At 37.9% G+C, this 18,634-nt stretch overlaps 3 protein-coding genes across 4 annotated transcripts in view; 1 reads left to right on the top strand and 2 right to left on the bottom strand.

Annotated features, from left to right (window-relative positions):
• LOC146455051 (uncharacterized) overlaps nt 1–3,350 on the bottom strand; it is a 76,529-nt gene extending 73,179 nt beyond the window's left edge. The window contains exons 1-2 of the mRNA XM_085094738.1: nt 2,036–3,350; nt 42–82 (exon numbers count right to left, since the gene is read on the bottom strand). Of these exons, the coding sequence (XP_084950864.1) occupies nt 42–47 (6 nt within the window). The 5' untranslated portion in view covers nt 48–82; nt 2,036–3,350. The remainder of the gene's footprint in view (nt 1–41; nt 83–2,035) is intronic.
• Nucleotides 3,351–3,498: 148 nt separating this feature from the next.
• LOC146455050 (inhibitor of growth protein 2-like) lies at nt 3,499–16,488 on the bottom strand. The gene is made up of 11 exons (XM_085094767.1): nt 16,388–16,488; nt 16,253–16,307; nt 13,323–13,394; nt 12,416–12,573; nt 11,578–11,677; nt 11,199–11,243; nt 10,753–10,873; nt 8,418–8,499; nt 7,732–7,770; nt 5,792–5,853; nt 3,499–4,240 (listed from the first exon to the last, which is right to left on the bottom strand). The coding sequence occupies exons 1-11, from the start codon at nt 16,391–16,393 to the stop codon at nt 4,186–4,188; spliced, it is 795 nt and encodes a 264-aa protein (XP_084950893.1). The 5' UTR covers nt 16,394–16,488; the 3' UTR covers nt 3,499–4,185.
• The window catches only part of LOC146455049 (uncharacterized), a 41,774-nt gene continuing 37,710 nt past the window's right edge, over nt 14,571–18,634 (top strand). The window contains exons 1-2 of one of the 2 annotated variants that reach the window (XM_085094748.1): nt 14,571–16,028; nt 16,996–17,144. In XM_085094748.1, the coding sequence (XP_084950874.1) occupies nt 16,026–16,028; nt 16,996–17,144 (152 nt within the window). In that variant the 5' untranslated portion in view covers nt 14,571–16,025. Of the gene's footprint in view, nt 16,029–16,637; nt 16,839–16,995; nt 17,145–18,634 lie in introns of those variants that run through there. The other variant, XM_085094747.1, reaches the window with a different exon arrangement.

Here is an 18,634-nt window from a genome sequence, read left to right as displayed (position 1 = left end):
TTTTTAATCAGAAAGAAGTTGAAAGTTTCATTAATACTTACCCCCATTTGCGATGAATTGCTTTGTACCAGAGCAGGTTTGTCTGAAAAAAAAAAAATAATAATAAAAAAATTAAATAAAATAAAAGGAAAGAAAAAAAAGAGAAAACAATTTCAATGCGGAAGAAATCAGTTCACTTTCAAACTTTAGAGACTTCCTTTTAATTTAAATTTTCTTAAGTTTGGGACCAGGAAAATCATGGGTTAAAATTCTTTAAAGGAACATAGCGGGGCGCAAAATGTTGGAAACTAATTCGTTGTTAAATATGCATATTTTTCAATGTAGACCAGCCTTATTTGAGGTTTGTTTTCTTTTCATTCAAAAATGTTTTACTAAACTTAACTTTTAACCATGCATCTACAACATTTAAGAAATAATGTCACTTGTAGCAGTCAGAAACTTCCTGCTCTCCAAAAATAAAATTGAAAGTAAGGAACCGTTCATCGCAAGCAACGAGAATATATTTATTTAATGGGAAAACTACATCCACTGTTCCGGTGTGCCACGATTATGAGAACGATTTTAAGTTAAATACTGATAACCAGCTTCTGTTTCATTTAAAGATACATCATAATTGGTCCTTTCAATAAATTTCTTTCCATCTGTAAATGCAGTTTTTTTTCATAACTTACCTTCAAAAAATATAGTAGCTCGGCATTTACGCGAAAACTTGATCTGCTGCACAAAAATGACTATTTTAAATTAATGCTAGGACCAGCTGGCAAGTGGGTGTCTTCAATAAACTAATATTAGTTGGCAACAAGTCAAAACAACACTCATAAGACTAATCAACAGATTTGAAAAGAAGAAGGTATAAAAGAATTCCCCCATCCAAGCTATTTTTGGTTAGTAATTAAACTACCAGATTTTAGTTCAAAACAAGAGAGGATGTTTAGAGAATTTCCTCCATTCCGCTCGAGCGTAAACAAATTTAGCCAGTCCGAGCGCGATCTGACTTCAGTTCAGAATTTGTTCCTGGTAAAATAAGGTTGTTTTTAATTTGTTACTTGACTTGTAATCAACAATAGTTTGGTGATCAACGGTATAATCCGTCTTAACAGTAGCAAGGAGTTTAAAAATTGCAAATTTCAAGGAGTGTTGGGCAAGTGTTTTTACCTGAAAATTTCCTGAGTTTCAAAGTTTTTTGAAATGACAATCGTGATATAAGGTTTCAGTCTGCTGTTTACGCAACAAGGCGGCGACTTGTTTTCATCTTAAGAGGGGAATTAATTAACGGTTTGGCTTAGTTAAGATTTACCAATTAGTAAATTACTTGTTATTGGCTGCAAAGTAAACTTTGCAGACAATTAGTCAACGATGAAAGGCCTTTTATTATAACTCTCGGACAGCGTGTTATGTTATGTAAGTGCGAAATGCATTTACACACTCGGTTAAAAGTGATGCCTCGTATTAATTGACATTTTTTTCTTTCACCGTAAGAAGTAAAATGAAAATTAAAAAAAAAACGTCTACTTTTGAGATCTGTTAAACGATAAAATATAGACAAAAAAATAATCCGGCTATAGATGATGACATGATGTTAATATGACGAAGTTAACTTGTTGAGAAGGCCTAAAAGAAAATTAAGGCGTTTATTAATCATTATTACTGCATGGTACAAAATGATCCCCATATCCGGAAATTTTTGCACCATCCAATTTTTCCCTGTCTGATGATTAATTGTTTTATTTTCTTTTGTTTTTCTGAAAGCTCGAAAATTTTGCTCGTGAAAAAAAAAATGCTTGATTGGTAAAGGCAAACTTCAAACGAATTCTCCAAATTCGCGAAAAAATTAACACTCGAAAGCCGAGAGATTTCCTGCAAAATAGAGTTGGCACTTTAAGGTTAAAGTTAAATTTGGATTAGGGCCAATTTCTCAGAGTTCACCTTTTTTAGACTTATAGAACTAAGGATGCATGTTACGAGATATAAAACTCCCTTTTAGACAAATCTACTCATAGAACAAATTGCAAACAATATGTTGCAAATGAGTTACCTTAATTAATGATCAAGAGTGTTGAATCGTGTCCGCAAATTTGAAAACGCACGTTTTCAGTTTTCAGTGTTTTTTTCCCTCCGATTCGGCAGTCCAGCGTTTTCGACCTCTGAAAACGGATCTTTTGGAAAACCTTCACCAGAGTATCCAAGGCCCCGTTTACACTAATCCAGCCAAGAAAAAAAAAAAAGAAAAGAAAGATGCACTTTAATTCAAATTTATTGGGGTTAGTGTGGTCGGGGCCTGAGCTTAATAAATGTTAACATTATTCATAAAGGGCGATAATTTCTAAAGAATTAAATTATTGTGCTTTGTCGGGAAATTGGCCACCATAACGCGATGCAAACGTTGAACTTTCGAATTCTATTCCGTCTTCAGAGGGTATCATTACGACAGTGAAAAGCAAATCGTTTGGTGTAAATCCTCCCACACTAGAACTTTCACTTGCTATGTAATGTTTGTACAGTTTTTGATTGACAAGTGAACCTTTTAATATAAGTAAACAAACTTGAGACGTTGATCGTCACTGTACGAATTATCATTTGGGAGAAGTTCATACTTGACCTCAGAGCTCTTCCCTTTTGTGCGCATGACTGACGGCGGGATGAAATTTGGAACTTGCGCAGTAACAGGCAAAGGCTCCGGGGTTGAGAATGGGAGACGTTATATAAACATAAAGGTGGCGATCATTCATTTTATTCTCATAACCCATATGCAGTTTTCGTTAGAAGAAATTAGACGCTAACTGAATGGCCTAAATTAAAAAACAAAACAAAACAAAGACAACAACAAAAAAACAACACAATTCGCAGCTAGACCCCCCCCCCCCCCCCCGAAAAAAAAAAGTTCTACAGTCCCATGCCATTTGACTTGATCTCTCAACTGCAAGCGTAATTTCACGGGATTGGATGGCCGATTTCTCGAAAAACTAAAGTGGTTAGACGTTAGCGCGCGCGTAGCGCTCTGTAACCAAGTTTCAAAATTTTCAAGGTTATCTTTTACGTTTTTTTTTTTTTCGTAGAGACTACCAAAGGAAAGGAGGAATTCACGTACTGAGAACTGCTGCAGCTATGACAAGCAACGCATTCTATATAAGAAACGAATGTCTAGTTTATCAACAAAGTTGATAAGTTCTGAGATGGCCATAAAGGAAGTCAAGTGCTGACGTTTCGAGAGTTAACCCTAACTCTTAGGATTCGCTCTAACGAAGGGTTAATGCTCGAAACGTCCACGTGAATCTCTTTACCTTATCAACTCGTAGTTGTTGCTCGCTTCGCTCCGACAAAAGGCGAACACTCGAAACGTCAGCACTCGAATCTCTTTACGGTGGCCAATTTACCTTTAGTTATCAACTCTGTTGATAAACCAAACATTCATGTCTACTCCCCACCGACGCAGCACCGCAGTTTCTTTTGAAACTAACTCCCTTATTCATGGCTGCTATAATGAATAGTGCTTGAGACTGACACCTTGAAACAAGTCTTTGATAAACTTAAAATATATCTATTTTCATACACAGAGCAATACACAATAACAAGAACAATTTTTCCCAACTTTACATAACGAAATAAACTCACAATACTACGACGAAACTCCTGGTGTAAGCATTTAAATGAAAGCTACTGAGCAGTACTTTCCTGTGGTGCTGTTTATTATGCTGTACAAGGTGGTTCTAACTTTTCAGTCTGTGGATGAAACCCTAAAGTGTGACCATTCAAATGAAAGCTACTGAGCAGTACTTTCCTGGGGTGCTGATTACTACACTGTACAAGGTGGTTTTAATTTTGAATCTGTGGTTGAAATCCTAAAGTGTGACCATTCAAATGAAAGCTACTGAAGCAGTACTTGTCTGTGACGTTGCTTTTTCTCATTGGGCACAATTAAATTAATGATTTTTCATGACTTGGATTTTGGGCATTCTCTCTGTTTCTGTCCAAACGTACTATGGTGATAGCAAAATTCACTTGATACAAGTTTAAGGTCGTTTTAACTTGAGGTCAACACCAAACATCCACGTTCGAAAACGATTTTTCAATCTTATTTTCGAACTAAAAATCGACTAAGATTTGTTAGGGGAGAATAAACTTAAGGATAGAATATTGTACAGTTGTAATCGATCGCTTCATCTGTGAAGATTTCGATAAATGTCATCATCTGAGACAGCTCCGCTCCCTCTTTCGTTCATTCGTGCACTTAGGGCAGTACCTGAGAGATATGAAAAAAGCATTTTTGCTTTAGAGGAAACCTCTACTCTTGAAATAAATTAACGTTAAATTGTTGAAAATACGATCCAATTCCAAATTTCTTTGGAAAACATGGAAATAACATTTGTGCCGGACAAAACAGAATTTGGTTATCGCCTATTTTCCATTTTAAATTTCCCGGAGCCGCCTTCTTGGATTTCATGACGTAATACGGTTGCTCAATTGTTTCACACAAAAAAACTTCTGCTTACTGACAATAGCGGCAACCGTATAACGTCTTGAAATCCAAAATGGCGGCGCCCGGGAAATTTAAATTCGAAATAGGCGATAATCATATCTAATTTTTAGCACACTTGAATGTTATTTCCACTTTTTAAACTAAATTTAGAATTTAGACACTATTTCCGACAATTTAGCGTCAATTTGTTGTCGGAGTGGAAGTTCCCTTTAACAAGTTTTTGTGATAGGGATGGTGCCTACTTTTGCTACTGTGCATACGTTCTGCGCATCTCGGAATGGTCCGTGAAACGCAGGCTTCTCCAAACTCGTTCCCAGAGGCTGCGTTTCTTTTGGTCAGCACCAAAGAAGCAAGACCTCTGGGCAGCGCATCTTCTTTAAAGCTACCAAGTACCCAGTGCTTGTTATACAAACGTATTTTAGCACGGTTTGCCCGCGATTGATTGAACCATTCGCTCACAAAGGAGAAACCCTCTCCCTGAAAAACTCCCCAATTCCCCGCTCAGAATGCGGCGACACATCCGGGACTTTTGTGCATGCTCTGGGCGAGACAGACAAACAAAAGGGAAGGTGGGCCCAAACTGGCTACCAGCGCGCACGTTGGGCGAATTTTGGCGTCAACCGCTTTGGTTTTCAATGAGTTAGCATATGGCTTTCGTAGAGAAGACCTCAACGAAGCTAATGAAATATTTTCCAGGATTTTACTGGTAGTATAACAGGGAAGGGGGTTCGAAAGCCGATTAACGCTAACCTAAACCCACGATTAAAAGTTAACCAAGGTTTTCATCTCGCTCACTTAAAATGATTTTAAAGGCTCATTTTAAGCTAATGGTAAAGGCAAGACTTAGGGACAAAAATCTTTTGGACGAATCCTTATGGATTAGTGAATATACTCGAATCAAAGTTCACGTTAACCCAGGATTAACTTAATCGGGCTTTGAACAACTGGGCCCTGGTTGGCAATTTTTCCTGAACTTTGCCTATTTTCAAGCATTTTTTGTATGGGGCCATAAGTGGAGGATAGATTTTTCATTGAAAGATCACCCTTTCCCAGAGTTAGCATATGGCTTTGTTCATTTGGTGTTTAAAGAACCCCCCTGCCAATTTTCAGCGGAAAAGAACGATTCAAGGTGGTTGGAAAATTTAACGTTTTGACTTTCCTGCAGACCCTTCAAGCATCTCTGTGATCAGTAGCATGCATAGCATAAGAATAAGACGACTTTCCCACGCGCGAATGAAAACATACCATTTTCATGAGCACCTTTATAGCACAGATACCTACGTAAGTAACATGCAGTACTTTTAATTAACTTACCATTTTCCTTTTGGTTTGGTGGTAAGTCCGACACACTGAAAGTGAAACCATTCTATGGGGCACTGTTGAACAAACGGATGAAACAAAATTTATCACACCAGAGGTTTTCATTGACAATTAACTGCTAGCAGTCATATTACTGGAATGGGTAACGTTTTTTGTAACGTTTGCTTGATGTGTTTGGTTGCACGCCACATTTGACAATACTTTGTAATGTCGTAAATAGTTTGAACCGGAGTCGTGTCATAAGTAAGTAAATTAATATCATCCGGGCGAGTGTAGACCTGAGAAGACCTGTCGGAGGCGACAATAATAGCCAACTATCCACATGATAGATTGACGTTATTATTAGGGACGGCAACGGCAACGAAAACGTCACCTGAAAATATAACTTTATTTTATTTGTGCTGCTTCGCGATTATTTTAACTCGCTCAACTTTTACAAAAATGGCGAACTATCCAGGAACCAAAATGGTAGAAGTCAGTGGCGCACAAGTTAAGAAAGAAAATGAAAAATTAACCGTCGTCCGTTGACGTTCTCCACAAAACCTTAAATGTGGTCATTTCACGTTGTTGTTTTGCAGAGGACGGCAAAGAAATGTACCAAAATGTAAAACGCACGTGGAGAGCGATTGTTTTTGCTCATTAAACCTATTGTTTTGCGGCGTTGTCGTTGACGTTGCCGTAGTCGTTGCTCCCAATTAACTTAAGACACTACGACGGCGACAGCAACGAGAACGCCAGAAAACAAAAAGTTTGAGGAGAAGAAACAATCGCTCTGCACGTGCGTTTTAAATTCTGGTACATTTCTTAACCGTCCTGTACAAAGGAACAACGTGAAATAGTTAAATTCAAGGTTATGTGGAGAATGTGAGCACAAACCGTTATCTTTTTTATTTTCTTTCTTAATTTGGACGCCGTTCTTACCAATTTAGTTCCTGGATTGTTCGGCCGCATTGCACAATTTGAACGAGAGTTGGAATAATGGTGAGACGGTTGAAGCAGCGTGGAGTTATATTTTCACGTGAGGTTCTCGTTGCCGTCTTTAGAACTGACGACGGCGATTGCAACGAGAACGTAAAAAACAAAACAAAACAAAACAACAACAACAACAACAACAAAAACAATTGATGGGCTTAAAAACCAAAACAACAACTCTGCATGTGCATTGCACTTTCTGGTACATTTCTTTGCCTTCAGTTCACTGCACGACTAGGACGTGAAATTTCCTGATGGGACGTTTTATGGAGGACGTAAACACATAACGATGAATTTTTCTTCCTCCTTCTGCACTTGGGTGCGGTCTCCAAGAATTCAACTATCATAGGCATGTAAGTATTTCTTAAATTAAAGCAATTAAACACATCAAGTAGGTTTCTCTGTTTTCCATGTACAACTATGGAAAAATTAAGACCCACTGACCATAGCAAATCCATTACAGGGAACCTCTGCTCCGAAAACAAATGGACGGTAAATTGTTGGAAATAGTGTCTAAATTCTAAACTTTAGTTTAAGAAGTAGAAATAACATTCAAGTGTGCTTAAAATTAGATGTGATTTTCGCTGTTAAATTTCCCGGCCGCGGCCATCTTGGATTTCATGACGTAATTGCGTTGCTCTATTGTTTTACACAAAAGAACTTCTTTTTATTAACAGTAGCGGCAACGAAACGACGTCATAAAATCCAAGATGGCCGCGCCCGGGAAATTTAAAAGCGAAAATAGGTGACAACCATATCTAATTTTAAGCACACTTGAATGTTATTTCTACTTCTTAAACTAAAATTTAGAATTTAGACACTATTTCCGACAACTTACCATCCATTTGTTTTGGAAAAAACATCTTGAAACCGAACATCTGACATATAAGTAAGGTTGTGAAAAGAAAGTAATAGGGTATTTTAACAGCACTGGCTGTGGTAGTAATTTATGATAAGCAAACCTCTTCATTGTCGCATCCAATCATCTCTCCAAACGAAACCTGCAAAACAAACGATTAAACAACGAGGACTTTATGTACGATCTTTGAAATACGTTGTAATAATTGCACGATACGTTTAACTGCCTTGGAAATTCAGCATTTTTCTATGGAAACAGAGCCATTACGCATTTAATAATAACTGTCACTCTCCCACACGCTGAATGGCTCGTTACTATTGTCTATAAGATGGAAGACAATAAAAATGACGTCAGATGTAACTTGTGCGCTTCTTCAAAAGCCCATTCCGCTCGTACTTCCTCCATGTTATTACAAAAAACAAATCGACGGCAGTTTTCTATGGTCTTTACTATAAACCATAAAATGACACCATAACATGTTCACAACTTGGCAGTGAATCACAAGCTGTACTTGAGTTTTAAACATTTTAAGATGTCATTTTATGGTCTATAAGAGTATAGACCATAGAAAACTGCCGTCAATTTGTTAAATGCATGTAAAACCCATGAAACAGCTTCACACATAATTGGGAGTGGTGTACTCTTATTCTATGACCCTGTCCCTGCATGAGTATTTACAGTGAGCAAGTAAACAATATATCATTAATGATTGTTAAAACTGCAACAAGATTTGTAGTTGCTAATTTTGTTACACAAATACAATAGATAACACAAGGCAGCTTATCTTACCTGATTACACAAACAGTACGTTGGCTCGTTGGGATCAATCGGAAACTCGGGTGTAGGGGAACCTTGATTCTTTGATTTGCCCCTAATTTTAAGAATTAAAAGTTAATCTACCACTGGCATTTAAATAATCTAAAACTTGGCTAAATGTAATAGGCCTTATAACGGTTTTCGACGCCATTTTGACGGGTAGGCAAACAGGCTTGAAATAACAGTGTTTGTATGGAAATCCGATGTCAAATAATTTTCATAAAACATCGCTTCTGAAAAATTCATGAATTGGAAACTTTTGGCACTAGGAAAAGGATTTTAAGAACAAAATTGGAGGGATGTAGCTCTGACAGAAAGCATCCAGTCGTGTTTTGACTGTATAGCGAACCAGCCGTGAACTGCTACTAAAAATAGTTCGCGGGAAAAAATACAGGGAAATGTATGGAAAGTTCAAAACACGACTGGACGCTTTCTGTCACATTTATATCCCTCCAATTTTTTTCTTAAAATCCTTTTCCTAGAGCCAAAAGTTTCCAATTCATGAATAATTCAGAAGCGATGTTTTATGAAAATTATTTGACATCGGATTTCCATACAAACACTGTTATTTCAAGCCTGTTTTCTTACCCGTCAAAATGGCGTCGAAAACCGTGATAAGGCCTATTTAGGCGAGGTTAAACTCAAGACAATGCTGGCCAGCGTTAATTAAGGCGGGGCGGCCCGAGGGTTTTACAGGGCCTCAGTAAATTTACAGCTCCCCTATTGATGTCAACCAGTTTGCTCGTGTTGCGCTGCGTGTACAATCGCAGAAAAAAAGCTTTAACAGAAAACTGAACGGCTGAATTTTATGCAGGGTTCAAGTAAGCTTGAATTTGTGCTTTCATTGTGCTCAATCGAGAAACACGAGTATGAAGCAAAATTTGCAAATAAAACAATTTTGAACCATGTTTAACTAAACAGATTTTTGTTTTTGCTTTTGTGTAAATACAGTTATATAAATAGCCCAATTTTGATATATTAAAATTCAGCCTGAAATAATAACATCACTTCAAGGCTCTGGGGAATAAATCAGAGTTTAAGATACAGAATGGGTTTATTCCCCGGAGCATCACAGCGATGTTTATTGTTTCAGGCTAAATTTTAATATATCGAAATTGGGCTATTAATTGCAGTCAGTATACGTCATGCATGACCAGTATTTCCAAAAATGAAATGAACATTCAAATTCCTCTTTGTAATGCCCGGCATTTGAGTGGAAACTGAACGATTTCTCTGAAATCATGGAAATCTTTCCAAAAAAGATGCATTAACTGAAAAAGAAATTCAGAATACATGGGGAAAATTGTTATTTTTGAAGTACTTAATGTAAATGTACAGAAAAATTCATACTTTTAGACCATCAATAAACCAGAGAAATTTCTACAGGAATTCTGAAATTTTGCTGGCAATGTTCATTTTAACTGACATGGAAATTTCAAAACTCTGTTCAAATTTCAAAAACACTGGTCAAGCGTGATGGAGATTGACTTAAGGACAGTGCCTACTTTTGTTACTGCACATATGTTCTGCACTTCTCAAGATACTTGGGTTTCCTATGGGTGGTGCCTACTAACACAGGGATAGTTTTGCGCAGTTTAAAACTATGTGGAGAAAAGCTTGTAAAAAGGGCCCATATTATAAGCTCCCACTGTGAAAGTTTCACTGAATTGGCTCCTGGAGGAATTAAACACTAATCAAAAATTAGTCATTAAACACTCCATGTGAATACAGACTTGGTGCAGTAGGCAAAAGATCTTACTGTTGAGAACTAACCACTGAATTGGCGGCTAATTATATCGACCTTTCTCACTCGGCAGCCATGTTGAGTCTCAGGAGAATAAAAAGCTTTGTTTTTGCACGGCTAGCCTCACACTGAATTCGCATGCAGGTGCATTTGCTAGCTTTGCAAAAACAAAGCTTTTTATTCTCCTGAGACTCAATATGGCCGCTGAGTGAGAAAGGTCTATTGTAATACAGGACTGCCCGACTGGTACTGGCCAGCCTTGTTCCCCTTATTATAGGCTGACACATAAGGTGTCTCCACTGGTAGCACAAGGCCCTATGTGCCTGCTTATTGGTAATTTCCTTCTTTATGGGTACTGATCTTTGAAGAGGTTTTGTTCTTCTCTGTGGATTGTTGCCCATCCCAATGTGTGTTGATGGATAACAGGCCATGGCAGGGTTTCCATGGGAACCTCCTATTCTGCACTGTCTGCCGGTTGCTTCCCCCTTAAGATGACACCATCCTCAGTCTCATTTGTTCCGACACTGACAATGAGGGTTTTTTTTTTATAAATTTCAGACTCACTTTCTGTTGGTCTTGGCTTTCTTTTTGACAGGTTTGACGACTTCTGATCCACCGGCGCCACTTGAACCACCCCTTCCCTCTGAGTCCCGCTCATGCTTGTCATTCCGCTGCCTTCTAATCCCTAAGGAGACGAATGTAATTATCTCTCAGACATTAAATGAAAGCAATGTTTCTAACTGATTAAAAGACAAAGTACAATATTGTGATTGTCAGCTTTTAGTTAGGCATTTTTAGGTTTATTATACAAAGTCATGTAAATTAGTTCTTGGTAGCAAAGTGCATCCTCCTGCATAATCACCCAGGGTGAATTTTCTTGATATTTTGATAACTTCTCCCCAGTACGTTTATAAGAAAAGTACAGGGACAAGATAGGAGAATTTGTTCTTTGATATTACAGGTTACAGGGTTATTAATACCGGTAAATGATTTTTGTGGTGGCTACTCACTTTTTGTCTTTTCAGCAGGCTTTGTGTGGTGTTCTTCTAGAATAGCTATAACAACAAAAGAAAGATACAAAATGGGTGACAAAACTATCGTTAAAACCAACAATACACAAAGAGCTAATTCCTATATCAGGGGCTTCGTTAAGGGCCGGGCACCAAACAAGTTGGTCATCTGTGAACAATTGACTTCACCGTCCTCCATTTTTAACACCGCAACCAAACAAGTGAACTTATCTTGCACAGACCGTTCAAAATCTTAATGAAATCCCTGCTTATGCTGGCCAATCAAGAAAGTTGCTCAAAGTCATAACTAACTCCAGTAGCTTGATCTTATTCTCACTGTGGAACATAGAGTGTACAGTAATAAAGGACAGTTGCATACCTGGTTGAGCTTCTTGTTTCAAGAGAGGTGGTAAGTCTTCATTCCGACAGGTGTCAAGGTTTTCCACGTCAACCTCAATCTGCCGAGTACGGGTGTCAACCTACCAAATAGTAATATTATAATTAAAACTTGTTCAATTTAGTCTCGTAAAGAGCACCTCTACAACTTCATGGGAACTCACCACCACCACCACCACCACCACAGTTTTTAAGTTATAGAAGACTGCAACACATACTGCTTGACTGCTTAGGTAGACTAATTGTTCCTCTTATAATTTTCGTTGCCAAAAGGCCCATTGTACTTAAATCATGCTTTAGTAGACTGATTTCAGTACTCTGCTGCATTGTTCATTGTTCACTCACAAATTAATGGCAAAGGTAATGGAATGTATGCAGCCTATCCCTAGACATTTAACATCCATTAGTCACTTGATTCCTTAAATGCATCTTTGAACTAAAACCTTCACTCCCTAGATACTCAGCTATTTGGGACGTGGGTAATTGACAACATTTGATGTGGCAGCCATGTTGGTGTATCTTAACAAAAGAAAATAACAAGAAACCTTTTGCTGACGGTGCATCAACGTGGCAACGATGAAGTTATGTGCATATAGACAAGTGACTTCATCTATATATGCTTCATAAAATAAATTCGCTTTTCCACAACTTCTAGAATGACCGTAGAATCAAAAATGTCACACCAATTACACTGTATAGATCTGCAGATCACTCAAGCTTGTATGTAGATTATTATAAACAGTGAGAATCCAATTAAACAATATGACAACAACCTAGATTGGGGAGTGACTCCACAAAAACATGAGAAACAAAGCTCTTACCAAATCAATCATATTTCCAACCAGCTGAAGCTTGTCGTCACCATATTCTTGACTCTTTACCAGTCGTCTTTGTATCTGGATTAAGCATTTCCTTTTGGCTGCGGGGTCCTTTTCTTTTAAGTAATTATTGATGAGCCTTTCAATTTCCTTTAACCTCTCTGCGACATATTAGATAACACAAGCAAATATTATTAAGAAAGAAGACTTTAAATTACTGTCAGAGTCCAAAACGGCGAGGTTCTTACGTACAGTGTAAAGTGCATATGACTGAAGTTTTTTATTTGCTTGATCAAATCTTCATGTTGTTTTTGTATGAAAAGCAAAAAACAAATCCTTATCAATTTTTCTTCCCTGTGTTTGTCGAGGAAATTATGTAAAAGTGCCAAATTTCACTTTCGTTTGGGTACAATGCCACGCAAGATGGGAGACTGGGGATAGTAGGCTATGACATCAATACAGGAATGTTAGTTATGCGATTCTCTATTTCTCAGCCATTTTTCATGTGCAGAGGAAGAAAACTGTGTGGACAAAATTATGAATGGGATTGTTGAATACTCAGAATGAAACAACTGAGGAATAGAGAACCCACGAGACTAAGCATTCCTGTATTGACGTCACAGCCCTGCTATCCCCAGCTCTCTCATCTTGCACGGTATTGTACATGTACCCATTGCAACCAAAATGTCATGATCCACACCCACGTGACACAATAGTGGGGCAAATGATTAATTTTGAGCTATCATTAATGCAAGATACTTAAGAGGAACCTGCGTTTACCATTGTTTGTCAAAGGCCTTTGCTTTACTTTATTTGTGTTATTAATTGACAACACAACTTTAGTTTGTGCAATTTTGTTACATTTAAGGTCTCAGAATTTATTAATTTTTTTCATTTAATAACAACATACCCTGGTAATGAAGGTCCAACTCTCTCATCTGCGAGATGTTTCTCTGCATGTCATCAGGGAGGGATTCCACACCTAATTTAAACATGTTCATGAGATTACACAAGCAGAAGTGTCATACATTTTTAGCTGCACATAGTTGCATTGAGATTCACATGTACATCCATAACAATCTTAAATTTTGTTTCTCTCTGTCAGTAAAATGACCCTACAACCATCAAAATCATCTGCAACATCAACTTTCTTTCATGGTTATACCGCCGAAAGAGGTGTTATGGCTTACAGTTCCTATGATAGCTCTGCACAAACATACAAATGAATCTTTTCTTTGTTTTTCATTTTGTTATTGGAAAAAGTAAGGTTTCTGTTGCACCTTAGCCTGCGTAGCTGGCAGTTTTGTTTGTGCGGGGTCAAAAATCTTGGCGGCAAAGCCACAAGAGGAATGGGGCGGAAGGAGCTGAAAAACCACCTGCAGGAAAACTAGGTATTTTTGAATAGTCCCTTGGCTGTGCGAAGGGAAAATCGGATTGGCTGAGATCTCAGCATATGTCAATCAAATGTTCCTTGAACTTTCTCAGTTGTCCCAAGGGAGATTGAGGCCCAACATTTGCAACACTGATTGGCTGTTTTAATTATATCAGTGAAAGTGCTAAAAGTGGGCGGCATTAAAAAAACCCAAGATATCTGGCAGGTGGTTTTTCTGGTGGCTTTGCCGCTCGTCAACCCTTTTGACCCCGTGCGAACAAAACCACCAGCCCCAGGGGGGGTTCTCCGGATTTCAAGTGATGGGGATGATCGAAGGATTTTTTTGAGTTTAAAATTTTTTATTCCGAGATTTTTTTGGTTAGGAAAATTTGGCAAGTATTTTTTTGGGTGGCTTGAGTTGACTTAGGTAGGGATTTTTCTGGCTATTCAAAACAATCTGAAGATTGGCGGTAGTGCCCGAGTATCCTGGCTGTGTTAAGTTCTGCGATAAACACAAACATTCAATTTCTAATGTTTTTTGTTTTTTTCGTGTTCAGTATCATTATTTTAATGCTTTCTGGAAATTTTGAAGGCTCGGTTAATTTTTGGTCCAGCGATTTTTTCGGTTTTGTTGGAGGCCCTAGGGATCTTTTTGGGTTTTGAGTTTTGCCCCCATTTGATCATCCCCGCCACTTGAAATCTGGAGTGCCCCCCTCCCCTGGGCTGCCAGCTACGCAGGCTAGTTGCACCTAAAATGGTCGCCATAGGTAGAGTTTCTATCAACTGCTAATTAACAAAAAATGATAAACAATACAAAGATCTGTGTCTAAAGCTGATCAATATTTTTTTTGATTCACATGTAGAGCTTGACTTTGTTTTGAGCCACACTGATCAAAGAAGTTTAGAAGTCAGCCAATAAGAACATCTGGACATCAAGATTGGTGAACTTTATATTTCACTTTTTTTCTGGATTCACTCCCCTCTCTCCCATCTGCATACCTGCCAACTTTTTCTGAGTCAAATGTGTGAGATTTTCATCTTGTCATGACTGGGATTTCCAAAAACATCCCAGCCACTTCCGAAGGTTTTTGACTATTTTCTGAAGACTTCCGAACGTTGCCGAGAATGTCCAAAGATGTTCTGACGACATTTGAACACTTCCCATTTGAATGGACTATAGACGTTTGAAAGCTTTTGCAAAAATTTTAGTGTGTTGTAATACAGTTAGGACACAAAGTCAAGTCACTAAGTGCCTTTTCAGGGGAAATTTAATAGAATTTTTGTTATTAATCATGTGTCAAAGAACACCTTGTCCGGATTTGTGAGTCAGGTATGAGAAATTGTCCTTAATGTGAGATCAATGTCTTTAGTACGCAGGCGTGAGACTCACGCATAATGAGTGAATTAGCAGGTATACAGCTGTACCTAAAGTTCTGTGCTTTGTCCTCCACTAAAGCACAAAAGCACTCCACTACAGGGAGTCATCATACCACCCAAAGCATTTCCTTTGTTCATTTTTTAAATGAGTGCCAGAAAATTAATGACATCAAACAAACAAAAAGAATGCTAGGCAGAGCTATGACGCCAAAACATAAACAAAAAACACAAAGAACAGAAACACAAAGGCTCCTTCACTGCTTGCAGTAGCAAGGGATGCTCCAGGCTATATGCATGTCATTAATTTTATGGGGTAATTAAGGGCAATATTCAGTACCTACTAAATCAAGTTTTAGAAATATTGTGGATCAAAACACATTTAGGCTCTTGTCAAAACAATATAACACGTCATTGTTCACCAAATGCTTTTAGGTGGACAAGTTTTTTTTCAAGAACAATAGACAGAAGAATATGGGCGTGGGGTCCTTAAACCTGATCACGTACAAAACATACTGCGTGACACTCTGGCGTCAACAACTTTCTCCCTTGTGCGTCACAGTACGAAACAGGACACGAAAGCGTGACAGTATTTCAGCTTATATCAAGGACTTTGGCACCGAGTAGTGCCACAAACTTAAAATCCAACATTTAAACTTGGATTAACGTAATATGCAACGTACAAGCTATTAAAACATGGAAAAAGCCAAGTGGATATGATTTAGAAGCTAGAGGGCTTCCGCACTCAACTTTCTTTGATACGTCTCATCGATCGATGAAATTTCAAAGGCGGAGTGGCAGGAAAATATCAACTTTGAAATATTGAAGAGATTTAAAAACTTCCCATCTTGATCTGAAAGAGATATAATGGTAAGTGACGATTTACGTGTAGGCTTGTAAACTGAATTGTTTATCAACATTCAAGCGAACATACAAATTATTTTGTATTAGGTACCGTATTACGGAAGTCCTTTTACATGTTTCAGGCACAATTCCATATCAGGAAGGATAGATTCAGCGATCCGTGCCAGGCCTAAAATATATTTGTTTGCTTACGGAGATACAGGGTTTCATAAATAACATTTTCTACTCACATTCCAAATAGTTTTCGACATAAGTCGCCGTGGCAGAAATTGCGGACTCACTTGACTGCAAGAAAGAAGCGACAATTTTCGTTTAAACTTCTCAATACGTAATACCGGTTAAATTTGTTCTTATGATCAACTCACCGTCATTTCTACAGCATAACAAACTGGGGAAACGGCTGAAAAATTCGAAACAATTTCTTTCCGACAACGGATTGTGTGCGACGCGGGCAAAAACAGTTTCAAAGCTTTGTAACCACGCTTAAAATTTTTCTTCCGGTGTGAATGTCATGTGTCAACTAATTTCCGGTTGAAGTTGAAAAGGACAATATAACTATTTTGGTCTCACCTTTCACCAAATCAAATTGTTTTGATGCGAGAAACTGAGTGACAGTTCAAACAACGCTGCGGTTTTCTGTCACGTTTCCTTCTTGAAATCGGAAGAACTTTCTCTGCGTCATCGTTTGCGGATGTAACGAGTCGTAATTTGGGTTGAAAACACATTTGCTTTTTACTTGCGATTACCCAGAAGGGAAAACTGGCTGAAGGATCTTTCAGACGCTTTGGACTTGAACGAAGATCCGTCTCAATGCTTGTAAGTACGCAACGAAGTATGCAAATCTCAATTTCCTGTTTGGAGCGAGAAGGTTAAATTTTTATGCTTGCGCTGATTTCTAATCATATTTCGAACGCTATAATATATATCAGCTTATACTCTGACTGTTTATATATATCTTTTGTTTTTTTTGTAGAACGCGAGAGGCCGTCCCTCAACGCAAGAGGTTGGGGTTGTCCTGAAGCAACTCAGAATTGAATCCAGTGAAAGAACAACTCAAAGAGGCGCGAAGAAAGATAAGATGGCTGCTAACACTCGGCGCCGGAAAAAGACGAAGATGAGAAGGTATTATGCAATTTCAACGCATTTTATTTTTTACTTTGTTACTTAATTGACGAAGAATAGCAACTAAAAAGTAACAGCTTCCAAAACAAAAAACAAAGTCGTTCATTTTCTTTGTTTTTTCCTACCTTAACTGGTACCAGCTCTTGTTCTTAAAACAATTATTCAGATGAAAATTCTCATGATTTTCTCTGCCATGAACCGATTTAACTCTTGAAATTTGTGAAGTCGACTTCATTATCTGCAGTGTCATTCTACTTTTTGTTGTAAATATATCCCTTACGGCAAATGTATCATTAAAAATATTATGCTTAATCTATTTGGCGATCAGAGTTCAACCCTGATCGTGTTGGCGGAGATCATCTCTCTCAATCTCGAAGGAGTTGATGGGATACGAGTGGCTTAATCATTATTCTAATCAGCTATGTTAAAGGGAAATCGCCGTGTACATTTTAAAAGAAATAAGATGATGTCACTGTTGTATCATGTAAAAGGTATCAAAACGAAGCAAGATTTGGCATGTCTCTTTGCATGCTTGCAAGCAGTCAGATTTTGTAGAAAACTGAAAAGCGTTTTTTGCTGGTCCTGATTTAAGATGGCCGATTCCAATTATCAAAGGAATTTCCCATCCGTTAATTGACTTAATTATATGTCCGCAATAATTTTTTTTCCAGTGTACGTTATTGGACTCAAAAAAAAAAAATCCATTTAATATTGGACCGAACAATTCCAGGTTAATCACTTAAAATCAGTAAGAGGAACGGAAATTATACCTTTAAGAGAAATTCATTCTGAGACATAAAACCAATTACTGTGACTTAATTTTGTTGGGTGGACATTGTAGATTTTTAATTGAAGCAGAACAGAAGAGGAAAGGAGGAGAGGGGGCTTGGTTGTGGGTTACTGAGTAAAATGACAATCAGACAGAGTTTGGGAGAAAGATACAGAACTGCTCAATATTGCATAATTAAAAGGAAAAGTGTTTAGCAGTTACTAAGGCAACCAGCAGTATCAAGAGGAAAAGGTTTCAGGGAACTAGAAAACCCACTCCACTCTCCATCAAATTTGTGGAGATTTAAAAGCAATTTAATAATCACATGGTTTTCTGAACATCACACATTTAACTGAAAAGGCTCAATCAGTGGTATGCTGTTCAGCACACACGTGGAAGCCATGTGATTTTCTTTGTTGTTAAGCCTTCTAAATCCCTTATCTTTGTGGTTGCAGTAATCTTGAAGCCCCAGGTGGGTTACTCAGGTATAAATGTGACGGGGGGGGGGGGGGGGGGTCTGATGAAGCCTAATATTTTGCACCCAAAAAAATACACGACTGGACATTTTATTTCCAAAAAAATACACGATTGGCTTGAATTGCATAAGAACTATTAGCCTGGCGGAAATTCAAACCCAAAAAAATATGCACAGACTTTTCAGACCCCCCAAAAATATAGGAGGTTAAAATTTTAAACCCAAAAAATACGTCGGACCCCCCCC

Source organism: Pavona decussata, unplaced genomic scaffold, assembly GCF_977016875.1.
Source record: "Pavona decussata unplaced genomic scaffold, jaPavDecu1.1 SCAFFOLD_286, whole genome shotgun sequence".
NCBI classification, from domain to species: Eukaryota; Metazoa; Cnidaria; class Anthozoa; order Scleractinia; family Agariciidae; genus Pavona; species Pavona decussata.
The sequence above is the reverse complement of the archived record's forward strand: the minus strand, read 5'-3'. Positions and strand labels throughout refer to the sequence as shown.

What these genes read in the sequence shown, in the direction of transcription:
- LOC146455050 (XM_085094767.1), bottom strand. An exon ending in GTTGGACCTTCATTACCAGG is followed by an intron (nt 12,574 to 13,322) that starts GTATGTTGTTAT and finishes AATATGTCGCAG; the next exon opens with AGAGGTTAAAGGAAATTGAA. An exon ending in TTGGAAATATGATTGATTTG is followed by an intron (nt 11,678 to 12,415) that starts GTAAGAGCTTTG and finishes ACTATTTGGTAG; the next exon opens with GTTGACACCCGTACTCGGCA.